Genomic DNA, 27,674 nt, shown 5'->3' with positions numbered 1-27,674 from the left:
GTTGTGAACCTGCCTCTGCAGTCTGCCTATATGTTCCCTGGTGAGAAACATTTTCCCAATCTTGGTGTCAAAATGGGGCCCCAGGATCTCCAACACCTGAGAAGGAGCTAGCTGACTTTTCGACAGATTCATAACCCAACCCAGGGATCATAAGCACTGCAGTACCAATGCCACTGCTTGTCTGCAAAGAACCTCTGACTGCTTGAATAAGCCGTCCAGATACTGGTGAACTAGAATGCCCTTTTTCCTGAGAGCCACCGCCACCACACCATTACCTTGGTGAAAGTTCTTGGAATTGCCCTGAGAATCATGAACCTCAGGAATCTCTGATGATCTGGCCAGATCGCTATGTGTAAGTATGCTTTGGTCAAATCTAGAGAGACCAAAAACTCTCCTTTGCACACTGCTACAATCGCCGAATATAGGGTCTCCATCTGAAAACGAGGAGCTTTGAGACCCACGTTCATCTTCTTTAGATCCAAGATCGGGTGAAAGATCCCTTCTTTCTTTGGGACCACAAAATAAATACCTTCCTGTCCCCCATTACTCAATGGTACGGGGATGATGGCTCCCAGCATCTGTAAGTGGTTGATGATTTCCTGAACCACCTGCCTTTTGTTTGCACAGCCTCAAGGAGATACCATGAACAAGTCCTTTAGTAGGCGAGCAAATTCTAAAGCGTAGCTTTGTCTTATCACACTTAGGAACCATTGGTCCGATATGATCTTGACCCACTCCTCGAAGAAAAGAGTCAACTGATCCCCTATCACCAGCACCAAGGAGTGGACTGGGATCCAGAGGCCCCCTGGCCAGAACCATCTCTGTTCGGCTTTTGGCCTCGCAAGGACTATTTTTAGAACTGCTGCCCTCCAGTGCCTTGTCTCTGGGATCCTCCCAAAGCCCCGCTACTGCTGAAACTGCTGATTCACCCGAAAGCGAAGCTGTGTAGAAAAGGAACCTCTTCCGCCCTTCGGCTTATCATCTGGCAATTTATGCCCTTTATTCTCTTCCAGATGCTTCACAAGCTCCTCTAAGTCCTCTCCGAAAAGCACTTTCCCCTTAAAAGGTAACTGAGACTTAGACCAAATGTCCGCTGACCAGTTCCTCAACCAACGGAGCTGCCTGGCCGAACCTGCTGACATCATAGTCCTGGAAGACTTTCTGATGAGATCATAACACACATCTGCTCCATAGGCCACCATGGCTTCCAGGCGCTTGGCCTGCTTGGCCTCTGACGCTGACATTGCTTTGTCAGCCTGCAGCTGCTGAACCCAGTGCAAACCAGCTCGAAGCATAAAACTGCTGTAAACTGCAGCATGAATGCCCAGGGCAGACATCTCAAATATCTTTTTGAGATGGACTTCTAATTTCCTGTCCTGAATATCTTTAAGAGCTGCAGAACCGGCCACAGGAATGGTTGTTTTCTTCGTAACTGCGTGACCTCTGGTAACAGATATCATTCGTTCATTGCTCTACCAACCTTCAAACTGGTCTCTGAAGTCTCCCTCTCCTGAACCACTAACATCTTTACCAATTAATGGAAAGGGAAGGCCTTCGCCAGACTTCTTAAGCCATCCATGACTGGGTCCACCTCTTCTTGATCAGATTCTTCCCGCTATACCTTAATTCCCAGCTCCTTAAGGACAGAGGGAATCAGGGGCCACAATTCTTCCCTATAGAAGAGAAGAACCACATTAGGATCAACCCCTTCCCCAGTTGGGGCTTGATCCCGCCCCTCATCTGGATCCTGTCTCTCCGGGGAAGAATCCGCTTCCCGGGGGTCCTCTGCCGGAGGCTTCCCGACCTCAGCATCCAAATACGCAGCCTGACTCAGGACTCGCTGAACCCTGGGGTCGCTCACTGGCCCGCACAACTTTGGGTCTCTTGCTAGGCTGCAGACCCTGCGGGCCCTCCTGCCTGGAAAGGCGGCATCCCACAGCCTTCCTGACAAGATATGCCTTATAGGGCAGCAGAACAAAGGAGAAAAACCTGCTGGATCCTCAGGATCCTCCCCCAGGCGGTCCTCATCTTCCTCAGACAGAGATTCTTAGGTCCCCTCGATCAGCTAGGGACAAATCCCCCTCTCCCTCCGCAGCCTCAGATGCAGCTGGAAAAGATGCCAAAATGGCTGCCGTTCCCGAGCAAATGGGGAAGGAGCCTGAAGCTGTGCCAGCATCACCTGCAATCCACGCAGCATCTTAATGCCTCCCCGACTCCTTTTCAAGGGTTCCCGAGCTGCCTTCTCCCCCGGAGAGGCAGGGGAAACAAAGATTGGCTTGGGACAGGCACGTGTACGCATCACAGCATGTGAAGTGCTGGTTGCCACACAGCATAGCCCCAGCCGACTGAATCACGCACCCCCTGATAGCCTAAGAAAAAATGCAGACATAGCCCTGCACCTACGATCTGCCCTGTCGGATGGGCAACACTACAAAAAAAAAAATAAAAAAAAACCCACACCCCTTTTTTTTTTTATAAATTTGAAAAGTACAGAAACTAAGAACACGTCCCTGAAGCTGGGCAGCAGGCTCCAGATGTCCTCCTGGGAATGAGGGAACTGGCCCCACCAGTTATCCACCCCTGGCGGCAAAAAGGACCGAGCCAGAAAGGGTCCCCAGCTCCCTGCTTGTCCACCTCAGGACCAGAAGGGATGGCCCCACCAGGACCTGCTAGCCTTCTGGGAGGAGCTCCTTTTTTCCTACTCCCTCTCTAACTTTACTATTTTCTTTTTCTTTGTTTTGGGGGTTTTTTTTTATAAACTTAATTTCCAGACTGCAGGTTTTGCACCTCACCATCTGCTGGAGACAGAGAAATACTGAGGGACTGCAAAGGCCCACCAGGTTATATGGCAGTATCAGCAAAACTTTTCTAGGTCTCCATCTGCTGGAAGGGAGGCAAAACCCAGGAGTCTGGACTGATCTGGGTACATACAGGGAAAGACCAGATAAAAAAGGTAATGATCCCCTACTCGTAGCCACCCTGATCAATGCAGGGCACAGATCAGCTCTTCCTTAGCCCAGGCAGAGCCAGCTGGTCAAGACTCTTTCCCTCTGGTGACTGAATGGAGATAATGCTTACCTGGATATGATGTCCCTCAGGGACTACAACGTATTCCTGTGGAATCAGGTGTGGTACTCCTTCCTGAGAAATAATGTACTGCACCTATAAAGTCGGAAAAAAAATGCAGCATTCAGCATCAAATTCAGCCATCAAATCAGCATTACAAACAATATCATGATGGAGAAAAGCAAGCAAATTTCTTATTAAAAGATCACACATCATATATTTATAGATTGATTGGTTTTTGTTTTGTATATTTTCTCTCTTTTAGAAGTATGGAATTTTCCCGCAGTTGAGGACTAATTACAAAAATGTAGTATTGGATTTTTAAATTTACTGTTACTTTTTTTGTTTTAGAGTAACATACGTGTATTTTTCTTTCGGTGATTTGTACATTTCACACATCAAAATTAAATAAAAATAAAATCACAGATGACAAATTGGTGAATGATGGATTAATCAGTCAGGGATTAGTTCAGTTTGGCAGCCCATGGCATGTTTACCCTGAGGTGCATTTCACCTAAGAGTAACCAGCCTTTGGAATTACAGATTCATCTCCTATGAGATCATTCAAAAATGCCAGCCTTATGGTTCCATTAGTCCCAAATTAACTAAAGGACTCCAGGCTGTGAGTTTATCTCCTCGGTAAAGATACAGTGCCTGCCAGTAATTATATGTTACCTGGTTATCCGCAGTTACTAAGTGCTGCACAGTCTGTCCGTCGGCCGTTATCATCTCTTGGATATAGGCAGTGTCCGCCTGCATTAGTAAAAGTAAAATACTATTGAGATAGATTGCAGAGCTGTGCTAAGAGTCTTTCTGCACAAACTTAAAGAAAATTGACACGCAGAGTCATTTAAGAGCAACTGGGAGATGGGAGATCAAAGCTGACCACATCTTTTAGCCTGGGAGGGAGCTAGCCTACATCTTGGTTCAAGGCTTTTAATAACACTGCAATCCTGGAGGAGCTCCCTTACCTCAGTGCTTTGGTTTTTTGGAGAAAGTGGGTTGCGCCTCCTATTCAGTGCTGTGGCCCTGGATGTGGGGGTGGTGATGCAGCATTAGAACATAAGAACGGTCAAACTGGATCAAACCAAGAGTCCATCAAGCTCAGAATCCTGTTTCCTACAGTGGTCAATCCAGGTCACTAGGATCCTGGCAGGATCCCAAACAGTAGACAGATTCCATGTCTTTGCTTTACAGCATTCTAACAATATGGGAAGAGACTTATAGTCCAAAAAACTGTCAATCTGTTTTTGCTTAATATTGATAAGCTTACTTTTAACTGAAGACTTGCTCCTGCTACAGCTTGGGACTTAAAATGGCAGAGCAAGGGGGAGGCAAAAGCATCTTTTCTTCTTACTCCCATTTAAGAACACTGAAGATTGTGCTGCTAGATAAATGCCCTGTGGATCCATTGTGTATTTAGAAGAGGAGATTTTCTTACTTGATTAGTCAAAGTCTGCTCCTGTGCAACGATGATATGGTCCTGTCCCAGGGCTTGCTGCAGGCCCTCGGAGAGCACAGCCTGGCCTGACTGCAAAGCAGCTGGAAAAAAAAAATGATGCATGGTTTTCTAAAAAAGAAACATTTCAGGATCCCTGCCATCCAGCAGACACTGCTTGATCTACTTCATCCTATTCTACAATCTAGGAGTCTAATAACCCGCATCCCAATCATTCATCTCACACCAAGCATATAAAGCACCCTCTGACAGAAGACTTAGGAACCCCCATCCGAGTTACCAAATGCTTTTCAGTGTCCCTCAAAATTCTGACTGCTATCCTTCTTCTTGTCTTTCTGATGGCAATTGCAAAATCTTCTGGAACTTCAAGATGCACCTTTCCCTCCTATTTCTTTTTCAGCTCCCACCATCATTCAAGCCATTCTGTCCCACTCCTTGGGGAGGGTTTTAATAAAATGAAGTCCCACTCCTCTCCCATCCACATGAAAGCCCCTTACTCTGCAGTGTAGTCAGTGCATCCTCATCACTGTTCAGGACAATATGCTGTGCAGATGCCACTTGCCGCAGGGGTTTCTTCCCCTCCAAGCTGTGTAGTCGCTCAATGTGGAACTTGAGGTGTCCATTTCGATTAAACCTGTCAAGACAATGCAGTTTCTGTGTAGTTTAAAACTAAAAATGGGTGATGCACCAAATGTTTCTTGCCATGGCTTGTTCTTTTTAAGCTGTTATTGTATAAGTGTGAGATTTGTGCATTGCCTTAATAAAAATGTTTCAGGAAAAAAAACCCCAAACCTGTTAAGACAACAAAAGGGGTAAAGAACTGCCTGAGGAGAGAGACAGACGAGAAGCAGAGACAGCAAAACAAGACTTTCCACTCTCTGCAGCAGTACTGTGTAGAAGCAGTTACTGGTACGTTTACTGGGAGTCACTCTGGGGAACCTCCAGAAGTATCTATCAGCATGGCGGCCTGTCCTGCAGCAACCTCCCTGATTTGCTACAGTTCACCATCTGTGCCATGAATTCTGAGTATATGGGGAAAAAAAGCTTAGTGAAGCAGGCCCCAAAGTATGTAGTTTGGGGTGCAAAGCATCCTGAAAACTTGGATGGTCATCTGGGAAGGTTCTGTATTGAGGGTCAGATTTTCAAAGCCCACAGGGAGGGTGCAGGTGCTTTGTACCCATGGAATTGAAAGCTCAGTTTCAAAGGGAAACTCCCCATAAGATTTTCATTTTGAAAATGTCTTCCTCGGCAGGAAGTGTAGGTACAAAAGTACCTGCAGAATGTGCAGAGTTGAACTCCCACCAGAAAACATGTACAGGGAGTTCAAATTAAACTCTCTGGGTGCATTTTGCTGGGAGGGCCTTGGTACTGCCCCAGCCAGTCTTTTTTCCCCTGCATGGAGGAATAGGGGACCATTTTGAAAGGGACTTTCTCTGCAGGGAATCCCTTTGAAATTTGTCCCCTTACTGTGTCACAGCCTAGTTTTCCAATTAGGGATCTTGGGATTTGAACCTGCAATCTTCTGGCTTTAAACCAGGGATCCTGCCAAGCTAGTAGGAGAACTCCCATCACCTGAGCCTGAGTGCCCTTATTACTCCATCCACCCTGTCATACCAGCCTTCAAGATTGTTATGTGTACAACTGAAACAAAGACAAAATTAACCATAAAGCAAAAAGTCTTGCTTTTGCTCTTATTTTACTTTTCATTTTTCGTCTTCACAATCAAAAATATATTAAAGCCCTTCCTGCAATGAATCATAAAACAGAATTTCCAGCAACTCACTTTTTTTTTTTTTTTTGCAAAACACAAGGTGAAATAGGTAGTTTCAATTTAGGTCTATATAAAAGGAGTTTCTTTTTTTTTTTTTTTTTTTATTATTAATCACAGGTTTTGATCTGCTAGTTTCCTACCACACATGAATTTGGTCAATTTATTATTTCTTTTCTGAGATCAGAAAAATTCCCAATGTATTGATTTAGGCATCTTCTGATTTAATTCTCCATTTCTAATCAAAAATCACATTCTTCTATTTGTTCAGGGTCACCTAATCGAAAGAATTTAATTTAGGAACTGAAAAGGCCTTCAGTTCTTAAATGGGGAAGGTGAAGCGAGTGTCAAGGTATGTTCAGTAATATACAGGGAAATTAGGTTCCCTGTACGTACCTGGATCAGTCCAGGACAGCTGGGTTTTGCCTCCCCCTCCAGCAGATGGAGACAAAGACTTTGCAGACTCTGTGCTATACCCCTGAGGTGCCACCTAGTGTCTGCCAGTATTTTTCTGTCTCCAGCAGATGGCGGAGGTGCAAAACCTAGTGTCTGATAGAGGTGCTGAGTTTAGGGTTGGATTTGGTCTGATTTTAGTCTCTTAGTGCTTGATTTTACAAGGGAAGCTTAGTTTAAGGATCCCTTTAAATTTAAAAAAAAAAGTTTGGTTAGAGCAGTGATGGGACAGTTGCAAGTAGCCTCCCAGGGGGTTGGCAGGTCCTGGTGGGACCATTCCCCCTGGTATTCGAGGCTGGAGAGCAGAGAGTTGGGAACCCTGAAACTGCCGCGGCGAGGGCTGATACCGGGTGTCCCAGCTCACTCACCCTCAGCCAGCCTGTCAGCAGGTAAGAACCAATTTTCCTATCCACAGCTGGACAGATGGGATGGCACAAAATGAAATCATTGCATTGAGAAGGGAGAACATTAACATTTTGGGGCGGGGTGGGTGCTGGACTCCTGCCTTCGTATAAAATTAGCTGACACTTTACACCCGCACAACTTGTACCTAATCTTCAAAGGGAAAGTAAGTTTAAATTTCCTTTTGAAAACAGTATCTGTGCAAAGTCCCTGTACTGTGCACCCAGGGACTTTGCATCTGCTTTTCTGAGCAGGTGGAATTTCAATGGCAAATAAACACATGTAGAATTAATTTGATTTATCCAAGTATATTCGGTGGTAGAGTCACACTGCTGAATATTCTAAGTTATCCAGAGGACTTAGCTGGACTGCCTGCGGCTGAACATCAACCTCAGTCTGCAGGTCCTTTCTGCTTGTGGGCAAAAAGGGAAGCTACATGCATAGTTTCACTTTGAAAATGAAATACAAGGTATTGTACCCGCAGACTCCGTACCTAGGCGGACTATTTAATATTTCCAGTATGTACCCAGATCAGTCCAGATTCCTGGATTTTGTACCCCTGCCAGCAGATGGAGACAGATAAAGTTTTATTGAAACTGCTATATAACATAGTACGCCACCTGCAGCCCTCAGTATTTTTCTGTCTCCAGTAGATGGCAGACAGTGCAAAACTTGCAGTCTGGAAGAAAAAAAAAAAAGAAGACTGAAAGGGAAGAATTAGAAGATTTCAAGGGGAACCTCCCAGGGAGTTGTGAGGTCCTGGTGGGGCTAACCTCTGTGGTTGAGGTGGACAAGCAGGAGATTGGTGATGCTTCCTTTAGCTTGGTCCAGGTACTGTGGGACTGACATCTGGTGGTCCAGATCCCTCTGCCCAAACGAGGCAGTGTTGTGACCTGCTGCTGATCCTGCCCACTCCACCAAGGACACAGGGAAATTAAAAAAAAAAAAAAAAAAAAAAAAAAAAGGTGGTTCTTTGTTTCCTTTCTCTGCCGGAGGTTCACTGCATAGCTCGGGGACATGGGTGGCCGAGGGGATGTGTGGTGCAATGGACAGGTCTCCCAGCGAGAGTAACTCACTGCACTGAAACTGGAGGTAGAGCTTCTGGCCCTAATCGCGCATTCAAAGCTATGCCATGTTCTTCACTATGCTGGGTCTGCGGAGAGTCATGTTCGCGGCTCAACAGGCAAAATTTATGTCCGGGTGTGCTTCTGGTGGGGAGGGTGCATCGATAGGGCTCTCCCCGCGTGATAGCTCTGTATTTTCAGCATGCTGCCCCAGACCTGCTCCTGGGACCTCTCTCCCCAGCAGGAGGGGGACGGCAGTAATTTTGGAATCTGCCATGCAGTCTCCGCGGTTTCGGGGGAGCCCGAGCTTTCTCCACTGTGTCTGTCCCCAGCTACAATGGGTCCTGGGACAGATCAGGACGATTTTGATGGGGAGGATTTCCCTCTGGATGTGAGGCCCATGTGGGTTGGATCCTCTCAGGATCAGGATTCTGATGACTCTCAGGTTTTTCTTCTGAGTTCGTTCTCCTGATGCACAAGACCTTTCTGGCCAGTAAAGCGACATGGTGACTCATAGCCCCATTCCCTGGGGTGATCCAAAGCATGAGTAAAGTCTAGTCCTCCTAAGAGGAGGCAGGCCAAAGGGGTTTGGCATGTTTTGGGCTTGGCTTCAGATTCTGGTGATCCGCATGATGACACAGATGATTTGGAGGATCTGCAAAAGGTCCCTGGGGAGGATCCACTGCAAGATGCACCAGACATGATCAAGGATCCGCAGGAAGTTCCTGTGGCTGAAGGAGATGATCCCAAGGTGGTTTGTCTTTTTTGCAGAGAGGAACTCTGGCTGTTGATTCCACAGGTTCTCCAGAAGCTTGGAATCAAGTGACGCAGGAGGAGTCTGACTTAGAGGGTGCAGACCTGGTTTTGGATGGCCTGAAAGGGCCGGTGAAGGCATTCCCCTTTCATAAGTCAGTGAAAATGTTGGTGGTCAGGGAGTGGGATACTCCTGAATTCGGGCTGAAAGTCAGAAGAACTATGGCAAAGCTCTAGCCTTTACCAGAGGACACCTTGGAGTTGTTGGCTCTGCCCAAAGTAGATGCTTCAGTGTCGGCCATCACCAAGAAAACTACTATCCAGTATTGGGTTCGGCCACATTGAGGGATGTGCAGGATCTGAAGTCGGAGTTTCATCTCAAGAGGATTTTTGAGGTTTCCGCTCTGGCCATAAGAGTTGCAGCAGTCTGGTGCAGAGGGTGTGTCTCTGGTGGGTCCAGCAGTTTCAGGAGTCACAGCCTGAGGTATCAGCGGTGACACAGCAGGCAGACCATCTGGAAGCAGCAGTGGCTTATGGAGCTGATGCTTTTTATGATCTTGTCAGGACCTCTTCACGGATTATGTCGTCGGCTAGGTGTCTGCTGTGGTTGCGGAATTGGTCGGGGGATGTTTGGTCCAAGTCTCAGCTTGGGGCACTTCCTTTTAAAGAAAAGCTGTTGTTTGGTGAAGACTTGGAGCAGATAAAGAAGCATCTGGATGAATCTAAGGCACACAAATTGCCGGAGGACAAGCCTAAGGGTAGAAAGTTTGTGTTGGCGTGGGCTAGGTTTCAGGACAACAGGTGGTTTTCTCAAATCCGAGAGTTCTGGAAGTCCACAGCGGCAAGTTTCTGCCAGGGCAGTCTTTTCGGGAGAAGGGAGGCAGAAGGCCCAACCGGGACAATGCTGGTACCGGTTCAGGAGGTGCAAAGCCCTCACAATGATGTGAGGCTGGCCCAGCTGTCAGAGGGCATTTATCACTCTTTTTCGAGGAGTGGGTCAAGATTACTACGGACCACTGGGTCCTCGAGGAGGAGAGAGACAGCTACGCTTTAGATTTTGCTCGTCCTATCAGGGATGCCTTTATCGTTTCCCTTTGCAGTCCACTCACAAAGCAGTTAATGGTCAGAGGTATGTGGATTGGTTGAAGCTTCTGGGGGCTGTAGTGCCAGTTCCCATAAAGGAACAAAGAATAGGGAGGTATTCCATCTATTTCGTGGTGCCAAAGAAGGAAAGGTCCTTCTGGCCCATCCTGGATTTAAAGAGAGTAAGTTCGTCCCTTAGAGTTCCGCTGTTTCGCATGGAAACTTTGTCAGTCATCGCAGTAGTGAGCAGAGGAAAGTACTTGGTGTCTATAGACCTGACAGAGGCTTATTTGCACATAGCTATCAAGCAGGAACATCAAAAGTTTTCTGCGGTTCATGATTCTTTGGGAACATCTTCAGTTTCGAGCCCTTCCCTTTGGGCTAGCAATGGCGCCGTGTACATGCACCAAGGTGATGATGGTGGTGGTGGCAGCTAGTGCATCCGTATCTGGACGATTGGCTCATCAGGGCAAAGTTGAAGGATCTCTGTTGGCAGTCTGTGCAGAAGGTGCTGGGCCAGTTGCAGTCACTAGGCTGGGTGGTGAATACTCCAAAAAGCCAGCTCATTCCCTCTCAGTCCCTGGAGTATTTAGGGACCTGGTTTGACACACAGGAGGGAAGAGTGTTCCTCACAGAGGAGAGGATGCCGAAGCTTCAGGGCACAGATTAGTCTCCTTCTGATGCTTTTGACGCCCAGGATTTGGGACTATTTGCAGATCCTGAGTTCCATGCCTTCAACCTTGGTGTTGGTCCCTTGGGCATTTGTACATATGCGACCTCTCCAGAGGGCTCTTCTCTCCCGGTGGAATCCTATGTCATGGGAATTTCATATTCCTCTTCCTCTAGAGGGGGAAGGCAGGGATAGTCTTTCCTGGTGGTTATTTCGAGCCAATCTAAAATGTGGAGTGTCTCTGGAAATTCCGGACTGAATGGTGGTCCCTACCAATGCCAATATCACGGGCTGGGGAACTGTGTGTCAGGATCAGGCAGCGCAGAGCCAGTGGTCAAAGAAAGAGGCTTCTTGGTCTATCAATCGTAGGGATGTGCAGCAGGGACGGATTCGTCCCATTCGGTATTCGTATTCGTTGGGACCCAAATCCGTTGCATGTGTTCTCGGGGGACCCCGATCCGTTCATTAGTTACATATGTATGTTTCCCAAAAAAAACCAACAACCCATCCCAACCCTTTAAATTTAATTAACTACAACCCCCCACCCTCCTGACCCCCCCAAGACTTGCCAAAAGTCCCTGGTGGTCCAGCGGGGGTCCTGGAGTGATCTCCTGCACTCGAAGATGGCATATACATTGCGGATTACCAATATGTTGCAAACGAATGCACACCCCTCATCAATTGGTTAGAGATGAGAGTGGTGCGATTTGCTTTGCTTTTCTTCAACAATTACAAGGTCAATCGGTGAGAGTTCTTATGGACAATGCAACAACAGTGGCTTATATCAACAGCCAGGGTGGAACTAGGAGTAGGGCAGTGGCTCAAGTGATGAAAGAGTTGGTCATCTGGTTGGAACAGCATTTGGAGAGGATAGCGGCTTCACAATTGACGGGGTAGACAATGTGCAAGCGGACATACTGAACCGCAAGGCGTTAGACCCAGAAGAGTGGGAGCTGTCAGAGGCAGCGATGTCTCTATTTTGTAACACATGGAGCTCCCTCATATGGAAATAATGACGACCAGAAAGAAGGTGAAAGCACCTCAGTTCTTCAGCTGAAGAAAAGAGCATGGTGCAGAGGGCATCTGCGCTCTGGTCCTGCTGTGGCCTTTCAGTGTGCTGTTGTATGTCTTCCCACCGTGGCCTCTGGTGGGCAAGGTGATATGGCAGATAGTAAGGCATCTGGGAGATTTTAGTGGCTCCGGGGTGGCCGCATCTTCCTTGGTTTGTGGATCTCATCAACATGGCCATAGACAGGCCCCTGAGGTTCAGTCATCAGGGCACCATATTTTCAGAACAGGTGGCTCATTTCTGTCTCGCGGCCTGGCTTTTGAGAGGAGACTGCTAAACTGGTGGGGTTATCCCAAAGCGGTGATTACTACCTTGCTGCAGGCCTGGCAGACCTCCACATCTCTATCTTATGTGCGAGTTTGGAAGGTTTTCGAGTCATGGTGTATGGGAGGAGACATGCAGCATTACAAGCCACAGTGTCACATATTTTGACCTTCCTGCAAGAAGGTTTGGTCAAAGGCTTGGCCTTTAATTCACTGAGGGTGCAGTTAGCTGCCCTCAGCTGTCTCCATGGTAGAGTATAGGGTTGTTCCCTGTCCACACATCCAGATGTTGTACGCTTTCTTCATGGGGCAAAGAACCTGTGGCCGCTGGTGAGGAAAGCTTATCCATCTTGGAATCTGAATCTGGTGCTTATGGCTTCGTATGGCTTCGTTTGAACCACTGAGAGCAGCAACTTTGAAGAATTTAATTCTTAAGATGGTTTTTCTGGTGACCATTTGTTCAGCGAGGAGGATTTCAGAGCTACAGGCTTTATCATGCCGGGATCTGTTTTTGTAGATTTTGGAGGCAGGTGTGTCATTGCGCACAGTGCCCTCTTTTCTGCCAAAGTTAGTGTCAGGGTTCCATACTAATCAGACTGTGGAACTACCCGCCTTTCTGGATCTGGATTCCTCCCCTTCTCATGCAAGGGAGAGGAAGCTTTTGGATGTTCGGCGGATGTTATGATATCTGAAAGTCACTAATGATTTTTGCATTTTGGATCACCTTTTAATTCTCTTGAATGGCCCAAGGAAGGGACGTCAATCTTCCAAATCTGCGATTGTGCGTTGGCTCAAGCAGGCAATCGATTCGGCTTATATTTCTAAGGGTCAACCGGTGCTTGACAATTTGAGAGCTCATTAGACACATTCGCAGGCAGCCTCTTGGGCTGAGGCCCAGCAGATGTCACCGCAGGAGATTTGCAGGGCAGCGACTTGGAAGTCACTGCACACTTTTGCCAGACACTATCGTTTGGATGTCAGGGATCCGACTGTGGCTGGTTTTGGTGAGAGTGTTCTACCCAGGTCCTACCCAGTTTAGTATGTTTAGGTACATTCTAGGAGTCTGGACTGATCTGGGTACGTACTGAAAAGGAAACTTGGATCTTACCTACTAATTTTCGCTCCTGTAGTACTGAGATCAGTTCAGAGACCCACTCATGGTATGAGGGGGAAGAGTCATCTGCTCAGTTTGTCGGTTGGTTTGTAGTTATTGTGGCGTTATTGCAGAGTTGTTAGCTGATCACTATGCTGATTCACTTTACTCGAGTTTCTTTCCCGGAATGTTACAGCATCACCACCCTCCTGTTCGTAGGGAATTGGGTGGGCTGTTAAATTTAGTTGCTTTGTTTGACACCTTGGACAGAGTTTCATACTGAGGGACTACAGGTGGCACACTATGTTATATAGCAGTTTCAATAAAACTTCATCCACCTCCATCTGCTGGCAGGGGTACAAAACCCAGGAGTCTGGACTGATCTATGGTACTACAAGAATGAAAATTAGCAAGTAAGAGCCAATTTTCCTATAGCTCCTATGCTACTTTCTTTAAAACAAGATGGCATTTATTTTCTTTCATACAAATGTTGGTACTCTGAGTCTCCGCAAAGCGCACCTCTCATCATCCTCTTGTTGGAACGTTTCACAGTGTATTTAATGTTTGCTGCCTGCCCAGTGTGTGTGCTCAGTTGCATTGAAGCAGCCAGATCTGGGCTTGAAGGCATTCACAAGAAGTGAAGAACACGCTTCCCCCAGATCTTAGACTAGAACCCAGTCATCAAGAATTCAAAAAAAGACTGAAGACTTTTCTCTTCCAACAAGCTTTCCCAGACGCTTAAGTGACAGACAGACTCCCTAATTACTAAGTATCCTAATTACCCTAATTATGGTCACTGTATCCAGTACTAATTCTAAAATATCTACAACTGGACAATTATCTTTGAGATCAAAAATTTACTTTATTTCATATATATATTTGGCATTGCTTATATTTATATTTATTGCTACGTTAAATAGTTATACTGCTTATATAATATATTATATTTCTTTACTTATTAATATTTATTACCAGTTAAACTATTATTTCTTTATTTAGCTCTATGTTAAATTGTCAACCAGTTATACTGTTCCATATGTTCTACTGTTCCATGTAAAGCTCAGCTCTCTGTTGAGCAGTTCTTCGTTTTATGTAAACCGGAGTGATTTGTAGTCCCTACAAGAACTTCGGTATATAAAAATTAAAAATAAATAAATAAAATAAATAAATAAGTGTGCTTTAGAACTCACAGAAACATTGACTATAACCACCAAGCCCCTCTAGTCTGCCCAGCTTCATTCCTAGCGCAATGCCATAGACCAGTTGATCTCTGGCTTTTCCGTCTCTTCATGGCACCTAGGGATCATCTGTGCTTATCTCAGGCTTTCTTGAGTTCTGTTACTGTTTTTGTCTCCATCAACATCCACTCTCTCCCACCCCCTGGCACCACACACCAACCTCTGCCCGCAGATCTGGCAGACAAAGGGCTTCTCGTTGGTGTGGGTCAGCATGTGCCTGCGCAGGTCCTTCTTGTTCTTGGAGGCAAAGCTGCACTGGGTGCACTTATGGGGTCGAAGGTTGGCGTGCTGGGTCATGTGAGTCTGTCACACAGAAACCATACCAGGTATCAAATCATTCCTTTAACTCTGATCATAAATCTCTGCACTGGAATCCTGTTTCTCATTAAAAAAAAAAAAAAAAAAAGGCAGAAAAGAGCAGCATGGATTCCCAAAGCTGAATATAGTTTTTATGATATGGGTATCTGGCACAGCTTTCTTCCTTGCTGCTCCCTTTTGCACTGAAGGAAGTCCCTGTATGCTTCCTTCACTGTTATCCTGCAGAGAAGTGCTATTTGCCTTATTCAAGACTGCAACACCTGGCCCACTGTCCTATGCATAACACTACATTAACATTTCCTATCCAGGGCTTCATTACTTCCCCCATTCCCCCCACCCCACCAAGAGTCAGTTTCCCATACATAGGACTGCAATACCCTCCCATCCCACTGCAAGAGTCAGTGACCATTCACGGGGCAGCATTACCTTCTCCCCCTGCACCGATGTCCCATACACAGAACTGCATTACCTTCCTCCAAGAACCAATGTCCCAATAACAAGTCTGCATTGCCCTCCTCCTCTTCCTCCTCCTAGTTAGCTAGTCATACCTACCCTGACCTCTGGCCAAGACATAGCCTGGAAAGTACAGTCTGGACACTTGAATGAATTTGGCCCAATATGCGCTCTCTTGTGGGTCTCCATTTCCGCTCGGCCTGTGAACGGTGCATTGCAAATCTTACAGGAGAACTTTTTGGTAGCACCCTGGGGGTTTGAGCTTCCTGCAGTTGGGGAAAATGAAGTGTCTCTAGCCAACTGCAAGAACAGAACAAAAGGATGAAATGTATCATTTCTGTCTTATGCTTCAATGAAGGCTGTGGCTTACATTCAGAGTAGTGCATGACACATGCATAGTAACATACACAGTAATGATGGCAGAAAAGGACCGAATGGTCCAACCAGTCTGCCAGCAAGCTTCCTATGGTAGTATTTGCCGTGCTGTGCAGGTTACCGCTATGTTTCTCTTTTACTCAGTAAAAGAAAATTGGTTCTTACCTGCTAATTTTCATTCCTGTAGTACCACGGATCAGTCCAAACTTCTAGGTTATTCATCTCTGCCAGCATATGGAGACAGAGAAAGTTTAACTGGCACTGCCTCATAAACCCCAGTGCCACCTGCAGTTCCTCAGTATAGATCTGTACCAAAGCATAAAGTAGAAAATTCAATGCCCTAAACAATGAGGCAAAAATTACTGAAAAAGTTTTGTAAACACCTTCAAACAAATCTGTAATCATCTGTATTTAAAAGACAACATTAGAGCTGAGCGGGTGACTCTTCACCTCTAGATAAAAACGAGCGGGTTCTGGACTGATCCGTAGTACTACAGGAATTAAAATTAGCAGGTAACAACCAATTTTCTTTTCCCTGTATGTACCCGGATCAGTCCAGACTCCCAGGATGTACCAAAGTCCCCTATTTAGGGTGGGACCTGGAGAGTCCCGCTCGCAGAACACTCTCGCCAAAGGAAGGAGAACCTGAAGCTCCCACATCCAAACGATAGTGTTGCGCAAAAGTATGCAGCAGCTTCCAAGTCGCTGCCCTGCAAATCTCGAGGAGACACCAGCTGCGCCTCTGCCAAGGTGTTCGCCTGTGACTGCATACGATGAGCATGCAAGCCCTCCAGTATCTCTCGACCGGCAGTAATGTAGGTGGAACCAATGGACTCTTTCAACTAACGTGCAATAGTAGTCTTAGAAGCCTTGAAACCTCACTTTGTGCCACTCCACAAAACAAAAAAATGATCGGATTTTCTGAAATCATTCGTCACCTCGAGATAGCGCAATAGAGCCCGCCGAACATCTAACCGCTTGAGCGCTTTCGTATGCAGAACGGATGCATCCACCATTGGGAAGGCCGGAAGTTCCACTGTCTGGTTGACATGAAAAGCGGAAACCACTTTAGTCAGAAAGGAAGGCGCCGTCCTCAAGGAAACCCCCAAATCCGAAATTTGGAGGAAGGGATCCCGACAGGACAAAGCGTGCAACTCTGAAATAGGCTGAGCAGAGCAAATTGCTACTAGAAAAACTACCTTGAGAGTCAAGTCTTTCAGCGTCGCTCTCCAGAGAGGCTCAAATGGAGCCGCACGCAAACCACAGAGCACTAGATTAAGGTTCCAGGATAGACAAACTCTCCTAACCAGAGGCTGCAAATTCCTAGTTCCTCTGAGGAACCAGATAACATCCAGATGAGCTGAAATAACGGAATCCTCGATCTTGCCCAGAAGGCAGCCCAAGGCCTCCACTTGAAATCTAAGGGAGCTAGGAGATAAGCCTCTCTCAAACCCAGCCTGCAGAAAGGACAAAATTTCGGGAATGGAGGACTGTAGGGCACAAATTCCATAAGTAGCACACCAGGACTCAAACACTTTCCATACTCTAACGTAAGCCAGATTAGTAGACTTTCTCCTGGCTTGCAATAAGGTGGTGACGACAGACTCCGGATAACCTTTACGCCTTAACCTCCGCCTCTCAAAAGCCAAGCCGCTAGACAAAAGTGATGGGCCTTGTCTGAAAATATGGGACCCTGATGAAGAAGGCCCTTCAGATGACCGAAACGAAGCAGGCCATCCACCGCCAATATGATGAGATCCGCAAACCAAAAATGCCTCGGCCACTCTGGAGCTATGAAAATCACTTCCCCGCGATATTTCTCTATGCGACGCAACACCTTGCCCACTAACGGCCAAGGAGGGAACACAAAGCAGAACCACCCCCCCCCCCCCCCCAGGCCAAGGCAGGACTAGAGCTTCAACGCCTTCGACTGAAGCAGCGAAATGCTTTGGTATTCTGACGAGTTGCCATCAGATCCACGTGAGGAGAGCCCCAACAATCTCTGATGAGCTGCATCGTGACTTCTGACAATTCCTACTCGCCTGGATCTAACAGAGTCCAACTTAGGAAATCCACTTCAAAATTGTTGACCCCGGCTATGTGTGGCGCAGCTATTCCCTCTAGGTGAGACTATGCCTAACGAATCAAGGCTTGTGCTTCCCGAGCTACCAGCTGACTCTTGGTACCGCCCTGTCGGTTGATGTACGCCACTGTTGTCGCATTGTCAGAAGAAATGTGGAAAAGAGGATTTTCATTCAGACAACAACCAACAAGGACTAAACTACACAGTTGGGTAAACAAATAAGTGTGGGGGTAGCTTGCTTATTGCAGGGGTTACTACCGTAAACCAATTAAGCCCGATACTTCACTTTAAAAGCATACACAGCATTGCTCTCTGCTCTCAACGGCAGGGGGAAATGTGGAAAACAGGATTTACATTCAGACAACAACTAACAAGGCATTGATCTATGTAGTCTGGGTAAACAAGCATCGGGGTAACTTGCTTGATGCGGCGGTTATTACCCTTAACTATTAAGTCTTATGATTTACCTTTAATGCAACTCCAACATTACTCTCTGCATCAACGGCAGGGGGTGGTAGGAAATTTGAATCAAACAGTTACCAAAAGGGGCCCTGAACTTGGTGGTCGGTGAAACAGATAAGTATGGGAAAATAAGTGTGGGAGCTTGCTGGGCAGACTGGATGGGCCATTTGGTCTTTTTCTGCCATCATTTCTATGAATCCACACAGAGCACCTTTTTATCAACGGTAAGAACTCCTTCAAGGCTAACCGGACTGCCCTGGTCGCCAGACATTGCAGATTCTCTTGCAGACCAAATACCCTGGACTGAATGATGTTGACAAACCGTTCCCCAGCCAGAGAGACTGGCATCAGTAGTAACTATCACCCAGTCTGGCACTTCGAGGTCTATTCCTTGAAGAAGATTGGGGGTCTGAAGCCACCACGACAGACTGTCTCTGGCCATGCCCTCGAGAGGTAACGGCAAGTGAAACTCTTCTGAAATCGGTTTCCACCATTCCAAAAGCACCCTTTGCAATGGCTTCATATGGAAAAATGCCCACGGAACCAACTCCAACGTCAAAGTCATGGAGCCTAGAACCTGTAAATAATCCCATACTTTGGGAACTCGTAAGTTCAATAACTGGTGGATCCAATTCTGCAAAATGAGCACTCATTCTTCCGAAAAATATACCTTGCCAAGCCGAGTGTCGAATCGAGCACCCAAGTACTCCAAGGACTGAGTCGGAGACAAATGACTCTTTGCCAGATTTACTACCCAGCCAAAAGACTGAAGAATCTAGAGAACTCTGCTGACTGACTGAAAATAGCTTCCGATTGCCATGATAAGCCAGTCATCCAGATAGGGGTGCACCAGGACTCCCTCCTTCTGAAGTGCCGCTGCTACCATCACCATCACCTTGGTAAAGGTGCGTGAGGCTGTGGCTAGCCCAAAGGGAAGGGCCTGAAACTGAAAATGCTGCCCCAGCACCATGAAGCGGAGAAAGCGCTGGGAGTCTGGGTGGATTGGAATGTGCAGATAGGCCTCTGTGAGATCCAAGGATGCCAGAAATTCCCCTTTGCGAACAGTCGCTATCACTGAACGCAAGGTCTCCATCAAAAAGCGGGGAACTTTGAGGGCGGCATTCACACTCTTCAAATCCAGAATGGGCCGGAATGTGCCCTCTGTTGCGTCCGGTCTCAGACGGCTTCGACCTTTGTGCCTCACCTTTCTCTCTGCTCTCCCCGCTAGACTCGGGAAGATGGCTACTGCCGTGTCTGCATGCCGCTCTCTCCGGCATCCCCGGAATGGCAATGGCAAAGCCTCAAACCATGTTCCTCCTGAGGGATTCCTAGGGTGCGCGCGCACACGCCACCCACGTCTTTATACACATCATGGCGGGAACCTCGGGGGCATCCCCCTCGAGTGACGTCACGCCATCCAGGTATTTAGCCTGCCCTTCATTTGCTAGCTATCGAGTTAGCAAGGATCGTGAATGGATGGAAAGCCTCCGGTCTGAGCTACTTTGCCGCTTCCTTGCTGCCACTGGAAGCTCTCTCTGCCCTTCAAGGTATTTCTCTAACCTGGGTACCTGCTCCTTGGGGGCTCTTTGCTTTCTTTCAGGTGCCTATCTGGGATCAGGTACTCGCTCCTTGAGGGCCTGCTCCCCCTGGCTCGGTGCCTGTATACAACTACTTCTGCCTGCTAGGATCTCCACCTATACAGCTACCAACTTAGTGAGTAATCTAACATTGTCAGTCTGTCTCACCACAGCTCTGCTGCACTGAGAACCTGCATCCGGATTTCCCTATACTCTCTCTGTGAGACGGGTCTCCTCTGCCGAGGGTCCCTGGATTGCTACCTCTGGATCACCTCACTACTGCCACCTCTGGTGGTATACATCTGCTGTATAATAAAAGACAAATCTCTGTGTATGTGTGTGTCTCGAGTCTAGCCTAGTACTATGGTTCCTCAGGGAGCTCCTCCCCGTGGGAGTGGTCATCACCACAGCACCCAAGAATCCACGCAAACACCTCAAAACCATAACACCCTCCTTCTTTGGAACCACAAAATAGATGGAGTAGCGGCCTGTGCGAGTTCCGCGGAGGGAACCGGAATCACTGCTCCCAGGCTTTGGAGACGCGCTAGGGTCTCCTGCACCACCAACTGCTTGCTGACTGGACCGCAGGGGGAAATTACAAAAAGCTCGTGAACAGGTCGAGCAAAATTTAAAACGTAGCCGTCTTTTATCACACTGAGAACCCACTGGTCCTGTGTAATCTTGGCCCACTTGCCGTAAAATCGAGTTAAGCGACTTCCTTTAAGAACATAAGAAATTGCCATGCTGGGTTAGACCAAGAGTCCATCAAGCCCAGCATCCTGTTTCCAACAGAGGCCAAAACAGGCCACAAGACCATGGCAATTACCCAAACACTAAGAAGATCCTTTGTTACTGATGCAATTAATAGCAGTGGCTATTCCCTAAGTAAACTTGATTAATAGCAGTTAATGCACTTCTCCTCCAAGAACTTATCCAAACCTTTTTTGAATCCAGCTACACTAACTGCACTAACCACATCCTCTGGGAACAAATTCCAGAGCTTTATTATGCGTTGAGTGAAAAATAATTTTCTCCGATTAGTCTTAAATGTGCTACTTGCTAACTTCATGGAATGCCCCCTAGTCCTTCTGTTATTCGAAAGTGTAAATAACAGATTCACATCTACTGTTCAAGACCTCTCACAATCTTAAAGACCTCTATCATATCCCCCTCAGCCGACTCTTCTCCAAGCTGAATAGCCCTAACCTCTTCAGCCTTTCCTCATAGGGGAGCTGTTCCATCTCCTTTATCATTTTGGTTGCCCTTCTCTGTACCTTCTCCATCGCAACTATATCTTTTTTGAGATGCGGCGACCAGAATTGTACACAGTATTCAAGGTGCTGTCTCACCATGGAGTGATACAGAGGCATTATGACATTTTCCATTTTATTAACCATTCCCTTCCTAATAATTCCTAACATTCTGTTTGCTTTTTTGTCTGCTGCAGCAGACTGAGCTGACGATTTCAAAGTATTATCCACTATGATGCCTAGATCTTTTTCCTGGGTAGTAGCTCCTAATATGGAACCTAACATCGTGTAACTACAGCAAGAGTTATTTTTCCCTATATGCAACACCTTGCACTTGTCCACATTAAATTTCATCTGCCATTTGGATGCCCAATCTTCCAGTCTTGCAAGGTCCTCCTGTAATAAATCACAAGCGGATTGTGATACAACTACTCTGAATAATTTTGTATCATCCGCAAATTTGATAACCTCACTCGTCGTATTCCTTTCCAGATCATTTAAGCACTGGTCCAAGTACAGATCCCTGAGGCACTCCACTGTTTACCCTTGGGTAAAATCCATGTCGACTGAGTTCCATTAAACCATGTCTTTCTATATGCTCTATGATTTTGACCTTGAGAATATTTTCCATTATTTTCCCAGCACCGAAGTCAGGCTCACTGGTCTATAGTTACCCGGATCGCCCCTGTAGCCTTTTTTAAATATTGGGGTTACATTGACCACCCTCCAGTCTTCAGGTACAATGAATGATTTTAATGATAGGTTACAAATTTTAACTAATAGAGCAGAAATTTCATTTTTGAGTTCCTTCAGTACCCTAGGATATATACCATCCAGTCCATGTGATTTGCTACTCTTTAGTTTGTCAATCTGGCGTACTACATCTTCCAGGTTCACAGTGATTTTGTTCAGTTCGTCTGACTCATCACCCCTGAAAACCATCTCCGGAACTGGTATCTCCCCAACATCCTCAGTAAACACAGAAGCAAAGAATTCATGTAGTCTTTCTGCAGTGGCCTTATCTTCCCTAAGAGCCCCTTTAACCCCTTGGTCATCTAATGGTCCAACCGACTCCCTCACAGGTTTATTGCTTCGGATATATTTTTAAAAGCTTTTATTATGAATTTTTGCCTCTATGGCCAACTTCATTTCAAATGCTCTCTTCTACTGTCTTATCAATGTTTTACACTTAACTTGACAATGCTTATGTTTTATTCTATTTTCTTCAGATGGATCCTTCTTCTAATTTTTGAAGGATTTTTTTTGGCTAAAATAGCCTCTTTCACGTCACCTTTTAACCATGACGATAATCGTTTTGCCTTCCTTCTACCTTTCTTAAATGTGTGGAATACATATGGACTGCGCTTCTAGGCCATGCCTGTTGAACACTTTTAACCTTTGCAGCTGCACCTTTCAGTTTTTTTCTATTTTCTTCATTTTATCAACGTTTCCCTTTTGAAAGTTTAGTGTTAGAGCTGCAGATTTACTTATTGTCCCCCTTCCAGTTATTAGTTTAAATTTGATCGTGTTATGATCACTGTTGTCAAGTGGCCCCATCACTGTTCCTCTCTCACCAAATCCTGCATTCCACTAAGAATTAAATCTAAAATAGCTCCCTCTCTTGTTGGTTTCTGAACCAATTGCTCCATGAATCAGTCATTTATTACATCCAGGAACTTTATGTCTCTAGCAAGTCCTGATGTTACATTTACTCAGTCAATACTGGGGTAATTGAAATCTCCCATTATTATTGCACTGCCAAATTGGTTAGCTTCCCTGATTTCTCTTAGCATTTCATCATTTGTCTGACCATTTTGTCCAGGTGGACGGTAGATACTCCTATCACTATACTCTTACCCAACACACATGGGATTTCAACCCATATAGATTCTACTGAGCAATTAGTCTCTTGAATGATCTTTATCCTGTTGGACTCTATACCCTCCCGGACATAAAGTGCCACACCCCCACCAAGTTGATCCTCCCTGTCATTGCAATATAATTTGTACCTTGATATATCACTGTCCTATTGGTTATCCTCCTTCCACCAAGTCTCTGTGATGTCAATTATGTCAATCTCATCATTTGCTGCTATACACTCTAACTATCCCATCTTACTTCTTAGACTTCTGGCATTGGCATACAGACATTTCAAAGTGTGTTTTTTGTTTGTATTAACAACCTGCTTTTCAGTTGTTAGGGATAATTCAGAAATCATTAGCTTCGGTGATTTTTTACATATAGGCACATGGACTATGTTTGCTTTTAATGGAACCTCTCTGTTGGGATGCCCTAACTCTCCTGTTTCATTAGTATCCTTCAAGGATACATTTCTCTGAACCATGCACTGCTGAGTGAATGTCGGCTTTCCCCCTTGTTCTAGTTTAAAAGCTGCTCTATCTCCTTTTTGAAAGTTAGTGCCAGCAGCTTGGTTCCACTCTGGTTAAGGTGGAGCCCATCCTTTCGGAAAAGTCTCCTAAAATCCTAAATTTGGCTTCCAGAACCTCTCTCCCACATTTTCCTATGTCATTGGTGCCCACATGTACCACGAAAGCCGGCTCCTCCCCAGCACTGTCTATAATCCTATCCAGGTGACGCGTGAGGTCTGCCACCTTCACACCAGGCAGGCAAGTGGACGGAGTGGACTGGCCTCGCCTCATTGTGAGGACTTGCCACCGGACGCGGATCCTCCTGTGGGCACCCAAAATGGCCTGTGGGCCCCCGAAAGGACTGCCCCCAAGGCTGCCCTCGAGTAGGGAATGATCTCTGAGAGGCAAGAGGAAACCTCACTTGGACTTGATCTCCTATTGGAGTGAAACCGAGTCCGAACCTGAAAGAATTGCTTAGCCTTGGGCTTGTCTTCGGGTAAACTTGTTATTCCCGAGAGACTGAATCAGTTGCCCAAGGTCTTCCACAAATAAGAGGCATCCTTTGAAAGGCAAGGAGCTTAACTGCATCTTTGAGGAGACGTCTGCCGACCAGTTACGCAGCCAGAGCAACCCCCTAGCCGCTACTGCTGAATCCATAGCCCTAGAGGACGTATGCACCAAATCATAGAAAGCATCCGCCCTGAAAACCACAGCTGCCTCAACACGCTCAGCTGTGTTCGTGTATTCCACCGCTGTCGGAAGGTGCGCCTGCATCTGCTGCACCCAGCGGAGGCACACACACTGCATGAAACTTGAACAAATCGCTTCCCGTAACACCAAAGCAGAAACCTCAAAAATCTGCTTGAGGTGTACTTCTAATTTGCAATCTTGCGTATTTCTCAATGCCACACAACCAATCACGGGTATAGTGGTTCTCTTAGTCACCACGGACACCGCTGCATCGACCTTTGGGAGAGCAAAATATTCCAAGTCCTCCTCAGGAAGCGAATAAAGCTTTCCCATGGTCCTAGCAGCCTTCAGACAAGCATCTGGTGTCCCCCATTCCTCAACCAACTTCCTAACCGACTTATAGAATGGGTCCATCCCTTCTGAATCCATATCGCTCTGGGGCATTTTAACTCCCACCACGCAAAACCTCCAGTTCCTCCCTCTTGAACAAGCGAACCTCCTTCGGATCCTCTGACGTCTGAAGAGATCCCCAGGTTGTCCTCCATACTGGTATCACCGGTCGCTGGATCAACCGGACCTGCTGGTTTCACCATGGGCAGGCTCTTCCCCTATATCCCTGGGAGCTTGATCAGATCCATCAGAGCCAGATCCTGCGGGATCAAAAAGCCTGCGACCCAGGGACCTAGCGGACTTGCTCAGCTGGGAAGAACCAGAACCAGCGCCCAGCTGGGCAGAACCAGAACCAGCGCGAATAGAAGGAACCCCACTGCGCCCCCCCAAGCTGTGCCTGAACAGGCCTGACCAAAGTCTGAGCACTAGAAGGCTGCTGCCTGGCCAAAAATGCATCATGGAGCAGCAGCATGAATTCTGGGGAAAATCCTTTCCCTGCCCCAGTCCCTCAGGGCAAACAGAAGGATCGGGCGAAACGATGGCTTCCTCCCCCTCCCAGCCCCCCCCCTGCCCCGCCCAACAGCAAAGTCGGATTGGGCCAGGGACAAACATGGTGGACCCTCCCCGACGGCGCAGGAACAGCCACCGAAAAGCCATGATGGCCGCCATTCCCGCGCCATCTAAGGAAGAACCAGCACCAAGGACAGAGCCCTTGCCGAGATTAGGACCGCAAATGGCTGAGTCGCAACCCCGCTTCATGGGCAGAGGAGCTCCGGAGAAGCCCTCACTACCCTCTGAACAAGCCGCCCAGAGACTTGCACGGTTCAGTCGCAGTTGTGCTGCTGAGGAAGAAATCACTTGTACTGCTTAGACTTAGACTTAGAGCCTGAGCAAAAAAGAAACAGGCAGTCTCAGGAAACAGGGGGAACTGAAAATAAAACAACCCCCTTGGAGCCTGCAGCTGCCTGAGTGGCTTCGTGAGGGGAGGGATCTGGCAACCAGATGTACACCCCATGGGTGCACAGATGGGCAAAGAAAAGGGTGACAACCCCCAGCCCGTCCGCCTCAACCGGAGGGGTTAGGTACCACAGGAAAACCTGAAGTAACCAAAAGAAACCCCCGGGAGGAAGGCTCAAAAGCATACAGTCCTAGAAAAATCACAGAACTGCAGGTTTTACAGCCTCTGCCATCTGCTGGAGACAGAGAAATACTGGGGAGCTGCAGGTGGCACTGGGGTTTATAAGGCAGTGTCAGTTAAACTTTGTCTCCATCTGCTGGCAGGGATGAATAACCCAGGAATCTGGACTGATCCGGGTACTGTACAGGGAATGACCCTTCTTGAAAATTCAGACAGTGCTGCTTCATGTACTTTACTTATGGACTTGGCCGTAGAAGCAGTCCTGTGCTTTTATCTTTATGTCTGCGTATCAGTTCCCCAAACCGCATTCCCTGCCCCCATATTCCAATGAAGACTGTGGCTTACATTCAGCACAGTGCATGACATGGTACAGAGTGTAGTATGACAGCAGAGGTGGGCAAACTACAGCCTGTGATCATGTTTTTTTACAGCCTGCCTACCTGTGTTGTGAATCCCCTTATCTCCAGCCCATCAACTCTGCTCTTGATCTGCCTGCCCAATGTCCATCAGAAGACATGGACAGCTTGAGTAAATTGGAGGAAGAAGCTCCTTAGCAATTTCCTTGTATGCCGGAGTCCAGCACCCCTGGGCCACGGCTGCAACACTGGCAGCCCTCTCCAGCAGGCTCTGCAGGAGGTCCAGGCTGCTGCACCCCTCAGATCACTCTAGACCCTCTACCTGTAGGCGGACAAAGAGATGCAGAAGAGTTCTGGTACAGAAACAGCCAGCCGGGGCACTAGTGCAGGAAGCTCAGGCAGCAGAGTTCCAAGCAGCTCCTCCCCCCACTCCTTATCCCCCCCTTCCAGAGCAATCACATCCTTAAAACGTCAAGGGAAAGGCTGAAAGAGAAGCAAGGAGCAGCCGATAAAGTGGAAGTATTGCATGTGTGTAGGCCAGGAGTACCACCTCAGCTCATTTCTGTGTAAGCCAACTGAATTAGCACTGTATTTCTTACTGTTCCTCTGATTGCTCTTACTGAACTGTAAAGATGTATCTGACAAACACCCTCCTCCCCTGCTCAAGGAGCCCCAACAAGGAGGCAACACCTCCCCACCCCCTCCAGCTACTGGAGCAGACGAGCTAGTAATATGGCCCCAGTTAAAAAAAAAAAAAAAAAAAAAAGTTTGCCATCCCTGCATTACAAGCTCCTGACTCATCCAATGAAGGCTACAACTTACATTCAGCATGGTGCATGACATGGCATAGAATACTATCATTTTGATTTTTGTATTTTTAATCTCTTGCAAGATCTTGCTTCTTGCCCATCTGGATCTCATCGGGGTACATAGTGCATCCAGTACTGTTCCTGTTTTTTGCCAAATCTTTCAGTGGCCTCCACTGGATAGAAGCAGGGGGGTAGCCAGAAATCAATTTTTGAGGGGGCCCATAGTTAACATTGGAGACACTGTGTTGGACTCCAGCCTAACCCCCATCCCATTCGGGTCTTCACAGCAGTGGCTAGCAGCACTCTGTATCATCTGTGTTTTCACTCTCTCCTTGCTCTGGCTGTCTCTCACTATCCCTCTGTGATTATCCCAGCTTCTTTATGCAAGTGGTTACATAATTTATTACACTATAGCAGGGAGGTTAACAGGTTTTCAACCAAAAGAAGAAAAAAATAGCAAATATGGTAAAACGGAGAACAAGACTTTTTTTGTAAATATTTTTGTGATAGAAGGAAGTGCAAAAGCGGCATTGTGAGAGTGAAGATGAAGGGGAGAAATATGTAGAGGCTGATAAGTGAAAAGCAAAATTGCTTACAAATATTTCTGTTCAGTGTTCTCTGTGGAAGGGCCTGGAGTAGGACTACATAAAAAAACCCCCACAAATAAAATTGGGAGTAAGGTAAACCTCAATCGATTTACAGAACAGTGTGTTTGTGAGGAGCTAACTAAACTTAAAGTAGATAAGGCAATGGGGACAGATGAGATACATCACAGGATACTAAGGGAACTTTGAGATGTTCTGGCAAGCTCCGCTGGCTGACCTTTCCAATGCTTCTTTGGAGTCTGGAGTAGTTACAGAGGACTGGAAAAGGATGGATGTGATTCCTATTCATAAAAGGGGAAGTAAGGAGGAGGTGGGGAACTACAAATCAGTCAGTTTGACCTCTGTGGTGAACAAACTAATAGAATCGCTTTTAAAACAGGGAATAGTGCAATTTTTGGAATCCAATGGATTACAAGAT

The 27,674-nt window shown here is 46.8% G+C and overlaps 1 protein-coding gene across 3 annotated transcripts in view; it reads right to left on the bottom strand.

Moving 5' to 3' along the window:
- ZNF335 (zinc finger protein 335) overlaps window positions 1-27,674 on the bottom strand; it is a 141,506-nt gene that overhangs the window by 19,165 nt on the left and 94,667 nt on the right. For all 3 annotated transcript variants that reach the window (XM_029612212.1, XM_029612214.1, XM_029612213.1), the window contains exons 20-25: window positions 15,252-15,452; window positions 14,542-14,684; window positions 5,023-5,159; window positions 4,508-4,608; window positions 3,742-3,819; window positions 3,079-3,162 (exon numbers count right to left, since the gene is read on the bottom strand). In XM_029612212.1, coding sequence (XP_029468072.1) covers window positions 3,079-3,162; window positions 3,742-3,819; window positions 4,508-4,608; window positions 5,023-5,159; window positions 14,542-14,684; window positions 15,252-15,452 — 744 coding nt within the window. The remainder of the gene's footprint in view (window positions 1-3,078; window positions 3,163-3,741; window positions 3,820-4,507; window positions 4,609-5,022; window positions 5,160-14,541; window positions 14,685-15,251; window positions 15,453-27,674) is intronic.

This window comes from Rhinatrema bivittatum, chromosome 8 (assembly GCF_901001135.1).
Source record: "Rhinatrema bivittatum chromosome 8, aRhiBiv1.1, whole genome shotgun sequence".
In the NCBI taxonomy this organism is placed as follows: domain Eukaryota; kingdom Metazoa; phylum Chordata; class Amphibia; order Gymnophiona; family Rhinatrematidae; genus Rhinatrema; species Rhinatrema bivittatum.
This window is presented reverse-complemented; position numbering and strand designations above follow the sequence as displayed.